The sequence below is a fragment of the Oryctolagus cuniculus genome, chromosome 6 (genome assembly GCF_964237555.1).
Source record: "Oryctolagus cuniculus chromosome 6, mOryCun1.1, whole genome shotgun sequence".
Classification (NCBI taxonomy): domain Eukaryota; kingdom Metazoa; phylum Chordata; class Mammalia; order Lagomorpha; family Leporidae; genus Oryctolagus; species Oryctolagus cuniculus.
This window is the reverse complement of record NC_091437.1, coordinates 92,531,454-92,546,707: the sequence shown is the minus strand read 5'-3', so window position 1 is coordinate 92,546,707 and position 15,254 is coordinate 92,531,454. Positions and strand designations below refer to the sequence as shown.

The following is a 15,254-nucleotide window of genomic DNA, read 5'->3' as shown; positions in this document are numbered from 1 at the left end:
ATACTCAGATCACACACACATATTTCAAGAAAAGCAAAAACAAAACCAAAAATTACAGGCCAGTATCTTTCAAGAACATAAAAGCAAAAATCCCCAACAAAATAATAGCAAATCAAATATAACATGTATAAAAAATAACTATACACCATGATCAAATAGAATTTATCCCATGTATGCAAGGCTGGTTCAATGTTAAAAAAAATCAATATAATACATCACGTAACAGGCTGAAGGAGAAAATCATATGATCATATTAGTAGAAACAGAAAAAGCATGTGACAAAACCCAATGCTCATTCATGATGATTAAAAAAACTCATCAGATTAGGAATAGAGGAGAACTTCCTCAACTTGATAAAGCACATCTACAAAAAAAAAAAAATGTATAGCTAATATTCTTAATGGTGGGAATCTCAAAGCTTTCTTAATAAGATTAGGAACAAGGCAAGATGTCACCTCTCACTAATGGTTTTCAGCATTGAACTAGAAGTCCTAGTTAATGTAATCGATAAAGAAAGGAAATAAATCTAACCTAATTAAAAACTCTCATGTTAGCACAACAGAAAACAAGGCTAAAATAAATTCTTGTTTTTATTAACAAAATTGAAATGAGAAATAGCATTCAATGTAATTTTTCAATTCCTAAACACATACAATACAATCTTAACTGTAAACTCCTTGACTCAGATGAAAGTATAGGTTAAACAGATGAAAGTTAATTTGAAAAAAATGTTGTTTACCTGATTGAAGCTGTTCAAGTTTATCTTTTTTGTGCGAAGCCAAGTCTCCTATAAAGCAAATACCACCTTTAGCTAGCAAAGCACTGCCAGCTTGAATGCTAACTGCTCCAGTTCCATATTTATTCCTGGATAGAGTAGGAAAGATTTCAGTAGAGGCTAGATGGCGTATACCACGGGGAACAAGGTTTATGCTAAAATTCAAAAGCCTAGGGAAAAATAATGTTATTCATTATTATTATTTAATGTTTTATTTTCAGAAGCCATAATATGTTAGCAGGTAGAAAACAAATAAATTTTTAAAAGATGCTACAATTCTGTTTATTTATCATTTATATATTTATTTGAGGTAAAGATATTTACACAGATAAAAAGAGCTCCCATTCATTGGTTCATTCCCCAAATGCCCCCTATAGCCAGGTCTGGACCTGATTGAATTTGGGAGCCAGTAACTATCAATCCAGGTTTCCTTGGTGGTAGGAACCTAGCTATATGATTAGTTATTGCTGCTTCCTAGGGTCTGTATTAGTAGAAGGCTGGAATCAGGAGCTGGAACTGACACTCCAACCCCGTACTCCAACATGGGATGTGGGTGCCCTAATTGACATCTTTATTGCTATGCCAAATGCCCACCCCCAATTAAATTTACTTTGATTCAATATTTATTGAGTACCTGTGATATGCCAGCTATGTGTTAAGGATAAAAACATACTTTGTGACTTCAAAAAGTTTGTGGAAAAATGGAATGAAAAGATTATTTTAGTGAAAAAACATTGAAACCTATGCATGTCTTTTCATGTGTTTTCCATGAACTTTTTGAAGACCCCAAATATATGAAACATAGTCCTTAACTTGGAAAGCTCACAATCTAGAGAGATTAAAAAAAAAAAAAAAAAAAAAACAACAAACAAAAAAAACCTAAACCACAATGTGATAAGTACTACAAAAATGTCTTGAGAACGTTCATAAAGGAGTATAGCTTTCCTGGAAAGGAGTCAGAAAACTACAGAGAGATGATATTTGAATAGGGTCTTCCTCTTTCTATAATTGGTTCATTTTGCTTTTTCAGAATTTTGGCACTGGATTTTCCAATATCCCATCCTGACTATCCCTGTTGCCTCTGTATCATGGCAACTCTTGATGCATCCTTTTGGTTTCTAATGTCTGTCTCATTATTTTTTGAATTCAAATTCTAAGAAAGGAATATGAATCTTATTTTAGCTTTCAAATCTTCACCACAGAAATCATAGCTTGCTAGTGCAATCAACTATAATGAGCAGACACAGATACACAATGCAAAGGCTGATGAGGTAGTATCTCTGAGATGTAGATAGTTAAATGCTACAAAATGTGACTAGTATATGTACCATTCCAAAGAACTCAATAGCTTGAAGATACATAAAGTGAGGGTATGATATGTAGAAAGAAACTTTTTACAAGCCTACATAGGAATGATTCTCAACCCTATCCTGCATTACTATCACCTGGGGAGCTTTTAACACATTCCAGCAAAAATCCCCATGGCAAATCATTTAAATTCAAATGTCTAGGAATGGGAAATAATCACAAATATGTTTTAAAACTTCTCCCAGGGCTGGCGCCGTGGCTCACTAGGCTAATCCTCCGCCGGCACACCGAGTTCTAGTCCCGGTCGGGGCGCCGGATTCTGTCCCGGTTGCCCCTCTTCCAGGCCAGCTCTCTGCTGTGGCCCGGGAGTGCAGTGGAGGATGGCCCAAGTGCTTGGGCCCTGCACCCCATGGGAGACCAGGAGAAGTACCTGGCTCCTGCCATCGGATCAGTGCGGTGCGCCGGCTGCAGCACGCCAGCCGCGGCGGCCATTGGAGGGTGAACCAACGGCAAAAGGAAGACCTTTCTCTCTGTCTCTCTCTCTCTCACTGTCCACTCTGCCTGTCCAAAAAAAAAAAAAAAAAAAAAAAAAAAAATCGTATTTCTATGTTTGTAGAGAACAAATGAAAATGAAATTAAGAAAACACAGGGCCTTGGGGCCAGCATTGTGGCACATAGCAGGTGAAGCTGTCACTTGTTATGCCAGCATCCCATATCAGAAACTTTAGAAGAAAATTTTCTATTTTTAATTGTTTTAAAATATGTATTTATTATTTGAATGATAAATAATAGGGAAAAAGGAACACAGAGAGAGAAAGATCTTCCATCTACTGATTCACTCCTCAAATGGCCACAACATCCAGGGCTGGGCCAGATTGAAGTAGAAGCCCAGAATTCCATCCAAATTTCCCATGTGGATGGTAGGGGCCCAAGCACTAGAGACATTTTCCACTGCTTTCCCAGGCACATTGCAGGGAGCTAGATCAGAAACAGAGCAGTATGGATTTGAACCAGCACTTAGATATGGGATGCCAGTGTTGCAGGCAGCAACTTAACCCGAGGATCCACAACACCTGCCCCAAGAAGGAAACTTTAAAAAAAATCTTTATGCCCTTGTGGCAGGCATAGATTTCTAAAACAGAACCCAAGGCAGGGCATTTGGCTCAGGTGTCACAGTGTTTCATGGGATGCCTGTATCACATATGGGAGTCCCTGGATTTGAGTCCTAGCTCTGCTTCTGATTCAGCTTCCTCCTAGTGTGCACACTGGGAAGCAGCCAGTGATGGCTGAAAGTACTTGGGTCCCTGACCCCTTAAGGTAGGCCTGGATTAGGTTCTGTGCTCCAGACTTTACCTTGGTCCAGTCCTAGCTGTTGGGATTATTTGGGGAGTGAAAGTGTGGATGGAAGCTATCTTTACCTTTCAAATAAAATGAAAATAAAGAAATAACAAATAAGTAAAAATAAAATAATAAATAATAATGTAAATAATAAATAAAATTAAATAATAAAAAATAAAATAAAAATAAAAAACCAGAACCCTGAAAACAATGATCATAAAAGAACTTAATAAATTGAACTTCATCAAAACTAAAAGAATCTGTTCATCAAAGATAACTTTAGGGAAAAAAATTTATCACTTTTTTAAAAAGATTTATTTATTTTTATTTGAAAGAGTTACATAGAGAGAGAGAGAGAAAGGTCTTCTATCCGCTGGTTCACTCCCCAATTGGCTGCAACATCAGGAGCTGTGCCAATTCGAAGCCAGGAGCCAGGAGCCAGGAGCTTCTTTCAGGTCTCCCATTTGGGTGCAGGGGCCCAAGGACTTGAGACATCTACTACTTTCCCAGGCCATAGCAGAAAGCTGGATTGGAAGTGGAGCAGCCAGGACTTGAACTGGTATCCATATGGGATTCCAGCACTGCAGGTGGCGGCTTTATCCGCTACGCCACAGTACCAACCTCAGGAAAAAATTTTTTTGAAGATTTATTTATTCGAAAGGCAAAGTCACACAGAGAGAGGGAGAGGGAGAGGGAGAAGGAGAGAGAGGGAGAAGGAAAGAGAGAGAGAGAGAGAGAGAGAGAGAGAGAGAGAGAGAATCTTTCATCTGTTGGTTCATTCCCCAAATGGTCACAATGGCCAGGACTGGGTCAGACAGAAGCCAGGAGCCAGGAGCTTCTTCTTTTTTTTTTTTTTTTTTTTTTTTGACAGGCAGAGTGGACAGTGAAGAGAGACAGAGAGAAAGGTCTTCCTTTGCCGTTGGTTCACCCTCCAATGGCCACCACGGCCAGCGCGCTGCGGCTGGCGCACTGCGCTGATCCGATGGCAGGAGCCAGGTACTTATCCTGGTCTCCCATGGGGTGCAGGGCCCAAGCACTTGGGCCATCCTCCACTGCACTCCCGGGCCACAGCAGAGAGCTGGCCTGGAAGAGGGGCAACTGGGACAGAATCCGGCGCCCTGACCGGGACTAGAACCCGGTGTGCCAGCGCCGCAAGGTGGAGGATTAGCCTATTGAGCTGCGGCGCCAGCCTGGGAGCTTCTTCTTGTGGGTGCAGGGGCCCATGCACTTGGACCATCCTCCACTGCTTTTGCCAGTGCATTAGCAGGGAGCTGGATCAGAAGTGTTGCAGTCAGGATTCAAACTGACACCCATATGGGATGCCTGTGTTGTAGGCAGTGGCTTTACCCACTATGCCACAATGCCGGCCCCAAGAAAAATATTTTTTAAAAATATTTTGACTGGGATAAAAATTTTATAATACACATATGTGACAAAGAACATGTATTCTGAACAATCCAACTAAAAAATGAGTGTCTTCATAAAAGAAGATATACAATAAACACACAAAAAAGGCTTAAACCAGTGCTCATCAGATAAATGCAAAGCAGAATCATGTTATATTGGGGCCGCCGCTGTGGCGTAGTGGGTAAAGCTGCCACCTGCAGGGCCAACATCTCATATGGGCACCATCTTGAGTCCCGACTGCTTCACTTTCAATCCAGCTCTCTACTATGGCCTGGGAAAGCAGTGGAAGATGGCCCAAGTGCTTGGGCCCTTGCACCCATATGGGAGACTGGAAGAAGTTCCTGGCTCCTGGCTTTGGATCGGCTCAGCTCCAGCCATCTGGGGAGTGAACCAGCAGAGCAATGGAAGACCTCTTTCTCTCTGCCTCTCATTCTCTCTCTGTGTAACTCAGACTTTAAAATAAATAAATAAATCCTAAAAAAAAAAAAAAAAAAAAAAAAGAACCACATTATACCATTTCTCATCCACTAGAATGACTAAAATGAAAGACCAAAAACAACAAATATTGGTCAGGACCGGAACTAGTAGAACTCATATCTACCTTACAATCAACTCCTAGGTATTTACCCAAAATAATGAAAATATATGCCTACAAAAAGGCTTATATAAGTATGTTTATGGGGCTGGTGCCCTGGCACAGTGGGTTAAAGCCTGCAGCACTGACATCCCATATGGGTGCCAGTTTAAGTCCTGGCTGCTCCTCTTCCGATCCAGCTCTCTTCTATGGCCTGGGAAAGCAGTGGAAGATGGCTCAACTCCCTGGGCCCCTGCACCCACATGGGAGACCTGGAGGAAGCTTCTGGCTTCTGGTTTCGGATCAGCTCAGCTCTGGCTGTTTCAGTCACTTGGAGAGTGAACCAGCAGAATGGATGATTTCTCTCTCTCTCTCTCTCTCTCTCTCTCTCTCTGGCTGTACTTCTCTCTGTAACTCTGTCTTTCAAATAAATAAAATAAATCTTTAAAAGAAAATAAAAGAATGTTTATGGCCTGTGATTGTGGCATAGCAGGTTAAGCCACTGCCTACAATGCAGGATACCATATGGGTGCTAGTTGGAGTCCCAGCTGCCCTGCTTCCGATGCAGCTCCGGGCTAATGTGCCTGGGAAAGCAGCAGGTGACCCAAGTCTTTGGGCTCCTGAGCCCAGGTGGGAGACTGGGATGAAGCTCCTAGTTCCTGGCTCCTTGCTTTTGCCTGTTCCAGCCCCATGTGTTGCAGCCATCTGGGGAGTAGACCAGCAAATGGAAGATCACTTGCTCCCTCTCTTTCTGTAACATTGCCTTTCAAATAAATAAAATAAATCTTAAAAAAAAAAAAAGAATGTTCATGGAAGTTTTTTAAATAACTGTCAAAACATGCAAAATCCAAATGGCCATCAGTTAAGAGGATGGATAAACAAATATTGACACTCATATCATGAGAAATTCCTCATCAGTCAAAACAATGAACTACTGATGCACACAAATGGAATAATTTCAAAAACATTATGTTGAGCGAAAGATAACTAGACCCCCAAAAATGCACTACATTATTCTATTTATATTAAGTTCAAGATCAGGAAAATTAATCTACTGGGACGCAAATCGCCTGTGGAGATAGTACTGACTAGAAGAGGGAAATTTCTGGAGTGATGGAAATTTTCTGTTTTTTAGTGTGGTGGTGATTACAGGAATGTATGCATTTGTCAAGGCTCATTGACTGGGGCCGGCACTGTGGCATAGTAGGCTAAGCCTCTGTCTGTGGTGCTGGTTTGTGTCCCCAGCAGTTTGTTTTCTGATCCAGCTCTCTGCTAATGTGCTTGGGAAAGCAGTAGAAGATGGCCCAAGTGCTTAGGCCCAGAAGAAGCTCCTGGCTCCTGGCTTCAGATAGGCCCAGTTCCGATTGTTGCGGCCATTTGGGGAATGAACCAGTGGATAGAAGACCTTTCTCTCTGTCTCTTCCTCTCTTTATCTGTAACTCTACCTCTCAAGTAAATAAATAAAATCTTAAAATAAAAAAAAAAAACCTCATTGATTATTTTGAATGAGAAACAAAAACCAAATCTGTCATACAGCCCCAAATACCATAACAAAAGTCAAAAGGTTAATGATGAACAGGAAAAGACAAGCGCCTTGATTTTCAACAAGCATCACAAATCAATAAGAAATATGTGAATATTGCAATAAAAAATGAATAATGATCATGAAGAGGAGGTTCATAGAAAAATAATATAAGGTTTTAATAAGCCCTTAATGATGCCAAAAGTTTTTCCAATTAATGAAATGGAAATTAAAATCAAACAGCATTTTCCACCCATCAGATGGCAAAATGTAAAAGTTTGGGGCTGGTGCTTGGTGTAGTAGGTTAAGTATCCACCTGTGGCACCGACATCTCATATGGACACTGATTTAAGTTCCGGTTGTTCCACTTCTTATCCATTTCCCTGGATGACCTGGGAGGGCAATGGAAGATAGCCCAAGAGCTTTAGCTCCTACATCAGTGTAGGAGACCCTGAAGAAGCTCCTGGCTCCTGGCTTTAGATCAGCCCAGCTTCAGCCATCATGGCCATTTGGGGAGTGAACCAGCAGATGGAAGATCTCTCTCTTTCTGTCTGTAACTCTGTCTCCCAGGTAAATAAATAAATCTTTTTTTAAAAAATGTGAAAGTTTGAAATTACCCAGAGTTGGTGTGGTTGTGAGGAAACAAACACTTCATTCTCCATTAGTAAGAAGAATAAATTGGTGCAATCTCTAGCATTAGCCACCATATTTACCCTGTCAGTGGCAATTTAATTTTGGCAAAACATCTATTCAATTAAATTCATGTCAATTTGACTTTTCTTTAAAAATTTTAAATTTATCTTATAAATTTATTTTTGACATAATTCTATATAATATGAGCACTTAACTTTTTTTTTTATAAAAGGGTACTTATAATTGGGGAGCCCCAAAATGCTGAGAAACTTATTCCACGATTAGGATGATGTCCCCACCAACTGTGGCACTTTTGAAAGCCTTATTTGGGTATACTGAATCAATGTTATTGAATGGAATTTTGTAAAAAAAATGAAAACTGACTTACCTGTCTATAATTAATGTATCACTTGTTATAATTAAAATATCCAGACAATCTTGTTCCTTGTTTCGATCACTTGTCTGTACTAGACTCATCAACAAACAGAGTTTGAGCAAATTATAAGTCCCAGGAGGAACAATTTGTGTTGCAAAGATATTTGCAAGTATTGCTGTAAACTTCCAGCATGAGCTAGAAGTCAAGGAGAGGAGACATCTGAAGTTGTCACTAACTCCTGAGGGAACTGAAAGCAAATATTAAAATCTATATTATAAAGAGTTTTAAAGACAAAACAAAAAAACACGTTTTAAACTTTTTTGTTTTTATTATTTTTAAGATTTATTTATTTAAAAGGCTGAGTGATAGAGAGATAGGAAGAAACAGAGAGAGAGAGCGAGAGAGCGAGAGAGAGAGAGAGAGAGAGTTTCCATCCACTGCTTCACTCCCTAAATGATGGCAACAGTCTGGGCTGGACTAGGCTGATGCCAGGACCCTGGAACTCCATTTGGGTTCCCCACGTGGGTGACAGGAGTCCAAGGACTTGAGCCACCTTCTTCGGCTTTCCAAGGTGCATTAGCAGGGAGCTGGATCAGAAGGAAAGCAGCCGGGACTCCAACAGGAACTCTAATAAGGGATGTCAGCATTGCAAGCAGTAGTTTAACCTGTTGCATCACAATGCCGATCCCAGAATTTTTTGAATCTAAAATATTTTTTGTGGCAAGCGTTTGGGGCAGTGGTCAAGTTGCTGCCTGGGACGCTTGCATCCCATATTAGAGTCCTTGGGTTCGAATTCTGGCTCTGCTTCCCATCCAGCTTTCTGCTATTATGCACCATTGGTAGCAGGTAATGGCTCAAGTAGTTCGGTCCTTATAACTCATGCAGGAGACCTAGATTGGTTCCAGGCTTCTGGCTTTGGCCTGGCCTAGCCGCAGCTCTTGTAGGCATTTGTGGAGTAAGCCAGCAGATGAAAAAAATCACTTTCTCTTTTTGCATTTCAGATAAATAAATAATAAATTTCTTTTATTAAATTTCTTAAATCTTTTATTAAATTTTATAAAAATATTTAATTAAATTTATTAAATAATAAATTTCTTAAATCTCTTTTTGCATTTCAGATAAAAATAATGAATTTGGGGCTGGTGCTGTGGTGTTGCAGGTAAAGCCACTGCCTACAGTGCTGGCATCCCATATAGGCACCGGTTTGGGTCCTGGCTGCTGCTCTTCTGATCCAGCTCCCTGCTAATGTGCCTGGGAAATCAGTAGAAGATGGCCCGAGTCCTTGGGCCCCTACACCCATGTGAGAGACCCAGAAGAAGCTCCAGGCTCCTGGCTTCGGATCAGCCCATCTCTGGCTGTTGTGGCCATCTGGGAAGTGAACCAGCAGATGGAAGATTGCTCTCTCCTCTGCCTCTGCCTCTCTGTAACTCTGCCTTTCAAATAAATCAATAAATCATTAAAAAAAAAGTTAAAAAAAATTAGTAAATTTTAAAATGATCAGTTTGTAGCTCTTTTAATGATACCATATTCAACTTTTTTTTTTTTTTTAAGATTTATTTATTTATTTATTTGAAAGGCAGAGTTACACAGAGGTAGAGGCAGAGGCAGAGAGAAAAAGATCTTCCATCTGTTGGTTCACTCCCCAAATGGCCGCACTGGCCAGAGCTGGGCCAATCTGACTAATCTCTAACTCTTAGCACCTGAAATATTTTGCTCATTGTTAATTATAAAACTGCAAAAACCAAGGTTTAGAGTGGGTGTTTGATGTAGTGGTTAAGACAGTACAAGAAATGCCTGCATCATGGGTCCAAGTCCCAGCTCTGCATTTGATTCCAGCTTCCTGCTAATCTGCATCTTGGAAGGTAGCAGATGATGACTCAAGTGGTTGACTCCCTGCCACCCATGTAGGAGAGCAGTACCAAGTTTCCAGCTCCTGGCTTTGGTCTGGCCCAGCCCTGGGTGTTGTAGGTATTTGGAGAGTGAACTAGTGGATGGAAGATATGCCTTTTGAATAAAATAAATAAATATTTTTTAAAAGCTTATCTCACAGTTGGCAAGTTTCTACAATGTCATCTTATTTAATTTCCTTCTTGGCACTTAATGTCTGCGCTTGTTTTATTGGTTGGCATACATGTTTGCTGACTGTCTACCAGATAATTTAAGAGTAGGAACTTTGTCCTGTTCACAACTATATTCCTAGTGCTTACAAGAGTGCCCAGCACTTAGGCAAACAATATTTATTTGCTGAACAAACATTTAAATCTAAATATTTGTTAATTTACAATACTAACATTCTCCTTACCTTTTGGATTGCAAAAAGTGATGCTATTTGCTTCTATACACACAGCAGTTTGTGAGGTTTTTACACAGGTTGGGATTCCAATAATTTTATACTCATTTCCTATATTCATTTTGTTCACTAATTCATCTAAAATTATTAAACACAGAAGAAAATATATATTCACTAAATGAAACTTACACACAATTGTATTATTCAAAGATACAGAACCACTAACAATTCAGTAGTTCACTTAGTAATGAATTATTCACTTTTGATTAGTATACTGCACATATATAGCAGCACTCTTAATGTAAATTGAGGTAATTTTTATTGCTGATAAATTTTGATACTTATTAGGAATTAATTTCAAAATACTTGTGACATATCAGCTAGATATTCTAGTACAATAGTGACTTTTGACAACAGTAAAAAATCATTCTATATAAGATGAAACATCTTTGCATTAAATGACAATTAATGTTAATAAAAATGACTTATAAACAATATTTTTCAGGAAGAAAATAATTTTGAAAAGTATCATTCATTGTCTACAATATCTGGTACCTACAAACACACACAAGATGTAATTATATAGTATAAAATAGATACCCTTACCTCCACATTATATACAAAGAAATCAAGAGGCTAAGTCACTTTCACAGAGCTAAATAACAGTAAGCAGCAAAACAAAAATTTACATCTATTTCCCCCTGCCTCCAAACTCTCCCCTCTTCTTTACCCTTGCCCTGGGCAGCATGTGAGCCCAGGTGATAAGAAATAATTTGAATCTAGCAATTACTATGTGCCAGACACTTTTATATAGTAACTCATTGAGTCACAGCAACTCAATAGGGTAGGTTCTCCTGTTAGAAAAAGACTGAACCTTATTCACATGTTCACAGTTCTGAATTCTCAATGAAGACTCATTCCCTATGTGACGTGTTGATAATGACTTCCTCTGTCACAGAATTCTCATTGGTACTTACCCAGGCAGTTCTCAACAGTTAATTATATGTAATGCTCATTCATTTAATTAACAAGTATCTATTGAGTTTTTCCTATGTGTGGTAAAGAAACAAAGTCCTTACTGTCAAGAAGCTTATGTTCTAAAACAATAACCCCAATGTTTACGTGAGACACACATAACAGATAATGGGACATTAAGATGACTCTGATCCTGGGACTTAGCATAATGCTTGGGACTTGGCAAATGCTAATATTTTTTAAGTGAATGCTGTATGTCTGAATGAATAATTGACACATTAGCTGAATGACTCTACAAAAATACTCAAGAATAAGAAGAGTTGTGAATACTAAGCTATGGAAGTACCATTTATAATATAAAAGCACAAATAAGACAGGCCCATGTTTTATAGCAGTTTGTTTTGAGTTCAAAGAGAACTTACCTCTTAGGAAAATTGTAAGAGATTGAAACCTAAATGGCTGGTTGTTGGAAAATCCTTGAAAAGCATGAAGTGCCTTTGTGGCAATTATTTCAACTATCTGTTTATCTTTAGACAGGGAATAAAAAAGAATTAGTTATTAGAATATGTATTCAATTTAATTTCCATATTAAAATAGCAGGCACTGGGCAGGTATTTGGTGCAGCAGGTAAGATGTTGCTTAAGATGTCACATCCTTGGCTGGCACCATGGCTCACTAGGCTAATCCTCTGCCTACAGTGCCAGCACACCGGGTTCTAGTCCCAGTTGGAGCGCCGGATTCTGTCCCGGTTGCTCCTCTTCCAGTCCAGCTCTCTGCTGTGGCCTGGGAGTGCAGTGAAGGATGGCCCAGGTCCTTGGGCCCTGTACCTGCATAGGTAGACCAGGAGGAAGCACCTGGCAACGTGCTGCCCCATAGCAGTCACTTGGGGGGTGAACCAATGGAAAACCTTTCTCTCTGTCTCTCTCTCTCTCACTGTTTAACTCTGCCTGTCAAAAAAATAATAATAAATAAAAACAGATGCCACATCCTATATCAGAGTGTGTAGGATTAAGTCCTGGTTCTGCTTCCAATACCAACTTCCTGCTAATGCACAGGGTAGGAGGCAACAGATAAGTACTTAGATCCTTGTTAACCATGTAGGGGACCTAGATTGAGTTCCAGGCTCCTAGCTTCATTCTGGCCCCGTCCTGGCTGTTGTGGGCATTTGGAGAGTGAACCAGCAGATGGAAGATCTCTGTCTCTGTCTGTCTTTCTGTGTCTGTCTCTCTACCTTTCAAATAAATGAAAATAAAATTAAAAAAAAATCAGACACTCTCTTAAAATTTTAATTACAAAATGTAATTGAATTTTTACCACCAAGTACTCTAAATTTTCTGTCTTCTTGAAGTGAAGAGGCACATAGATCACACAAAAAGTCATTTCTTATTGTAGCAGATTCTGTAGCACCAGGCACATGCACTCTTATATACTGGAATCCTGAAAACAAAACAAAACAAAAACAACGGTGGTCAGCTAAATTTGTTTTCAGATTTAACTATTTTCCATCATTTAATATGAATCCAATTCAAAGTATGTATTTTGCTTTTGGGCTCAGAGTAATTCAATTAACATTTATTGCATGACTTGCTAAATACTGTGCTAAGAAGCTGGTGGATACATAATCTCTCTATATGTGGCTATGGGAAACCTAAGTTCAGAACATTCATAGAGAAGAGAGGTGAGCCATCTAACCCAATGAGAGATGAGGATAGATAAATGGAAAAGAACCCGGAAAAGGACTGAAATGAAGTTAAGTCAAAGGGTTTGATCGAGGAAACAGTGTTGAACAGTCATGAAGCAATGTGTGAGAAGACCAAGTATTTGGCAATATAGGAGTACTATTTAAGTTGGAGGTGGGAACAGAGGAAAAGAAAGCATTTCAAGTTTATTCAAAGTAAAGTTGCAAACATTAGATGTCAAATTTTATTCCATTCTTTCTAATCTGTTTCATAAGTAAGTACAAATATAACAGCAATAAATAATAGATTCATGATATTTTTTATTTTATATTTTAATATTTACCTTTTGAAAGAGGGCAAGCTTCATCTGAACAAAGAAATCTTGCACCTTGTGTGTACTTGGTTACTGTCGTCATTGCAATCACAATTCCTTGCATCATATAATATCTCTGAGATGTATAATCAAGTGGAAACTCACAAAGATCAAGACCATAACTTGGCAGAGGAGGTAAATGTGTTAATTTCAGCACTATATTAATCTAATGAGAACATAAAAATGGTATTAACAGAAATCGTAGCTCCAATTGGACTTGTGTTACAAGGTAGTAAGTAGATTGTAGAACAACTCAAGTAATTGATACATTAGTGTTGTTAGGAATCGTAATTTTAAGTATAATTGAAAATGAGTATAAAATTAAAGAAGTAAAAATCTTATATGCTAACATTTTAACTGATAATACCATTATAAACATTTTTCACTAAAGCATGCATTTCCTGGTCATTTCCAGTAAAAACACTTAAAAAACAATGGTCTTATAGTATTTAACACTCTTGGCACCCAGATCATGCTTTCTTTTTTTTTTATTTTTTTTTTTATTTTTGACAGGCAGAGTGGACAGTGAGAGAGAGAGACAGAGAGAGAAAGGTCTTCCTTTTGCCGTTGGTTCACCCTCCAATGGCCGCCGCTGCAGCCGGCGCACCGCGCTGATCCGATGGCAGGAGCCAGGATCCAGGTGCTTTTCCTGGTCTCCCATGGGGTGCAGGGCCCAAGCACCTGGGCCATCCTCCACTGCACTCCCTGGCCATAGCAGAGAGCTGGCCTGGAAGAGGGGCAACCGGGACAGAATCCGGCGCCCCGACCGGGACTAGAACCCGGTGTGCCGGCGCCGCAAGGTGGAGGATTAGCCTATTGAGCCACGGCGCCGGCCAGATCATGCTTTCTAAATATTAATCATGAAAAGGGACCAGGGATCTTTTGGGGGGAAATAGCTCATTCCAGATCAGGTACAGAAAATTGGACCCTGAGGAGCATCTTCTGCCAGATATCAAGGGAGCTATTACAAATGAATGCAAAGGAAAAAAAGAAAAAAGAAAAATTAATGACATCGTTTGTCATAAGGACACAAGAGCAAACTTGAAGGGGCTCCCAATGATCAAAGGCAGAATAATGTAAGAATCAAAAAGAATGACAGAGATTCATTGAAATGTATGAGATATATTAAGAAGTTCATGAGTTTTTTTCATATTTAAAAACAGGAAAAACAAAAAAATGGTCATTGCAACCTGCTAGATTTCAATTTATTATTCTTTGAAAATTAATAAAGGAAAAAAATCAAACATTTATCCTGTCTTTGCTGTACAAATTATATTTCAGAGTTACCGAACTGGTGAAACTTTTCTTTCATAGAATATTTCAGCTAATAAATTCAGAAAGGATGCCAAATTAGGAGTGGAAAATCACAATTTTGCAGCTCTACTGGAATAAAAGATTATAAGCAGTGAATATCAATGGTTGCTAAAACCACTATGTGAAAGTTAATGGGAAACTGTATAATGAAAAGATCAGAAAGACATCATTTTAATCCACTGATCAGTTGTGACATTGCTGAAGTATGACAACAATAATTATATACTTCAGACATAGTGTAATATAGAATACATGACACTAATTATGATGTATTCTTATCAAAATGAGATCAATCTGAATCTAAAAAGTCTTTTAGAAATATATGACATAGGGGAAAATTAAACAGCATCACAAGAAAGCCACCAGACGAATTCAGATTATGTAGTATTTTATAGAGAAATTAACTAGTTTAAAAAGTCACTGGAATAAAAAAGAGGGGAGAGGGAATGGTTCTATGTTGAAAGAAGTAAGTGAGATATAAGAACTAATTAAAATGTTATAGACCTTATTTTGATCCTGACTTGAACCAACCAATTGTAAGTTATAGCCCTATCTAAATACTAATGGAGTTTATGGAATCAAAAGGCTCCCATAGCCTTGGCAGCTCATGATAAGTTTTATGATCCCTGGCATCATAAATAAGAGTGTCAATTGTTAAATCAACAAGAGTCACTGTGCCCATGTAGGACC

General features: G+C 38.8%; 1 protein-coding gene across 2 annotated transcripts in view; it reads right to left on the bottom strand.

Moving 5' to 3' along the window:
* MCMDC2 (minichromosome maintenance domain containing 2) overlaps positions 1-15,254 on the bottom strand; it is a 36,851-nt gene that overhangs the window by 17,075 nt on the left and 4,522 nt on the right. For both annotated transcript variants that reach the window (XM_051844532.2, XM_017341363.3), the window contains 6 exons: positions 13,221-13,416; positions 12,513-12,635; positions 11,621-11,725; positions 10,236-10,361; positions 7,946-8,180; positions 740-945 (listed from right to left, as the gene is read on the bottom strand). In XM_051844532.2, the coding sequence (XP_051700492.1) occupies positions 740-945; positions 7,946-8,180; positions 10,236-10,361; positions 11,621-11,725; positions 12,513-12,635; positions 13,221-13,416 (991 nt within the window). The remainder of the gene's footprint in view (positions 1-739; positions 946-7,945; positions 8,181-10,235; positions 10,362-11,620; positions 11,726-12,512; positions 12,636-13,220; positions 13,417-15,254) is intronic.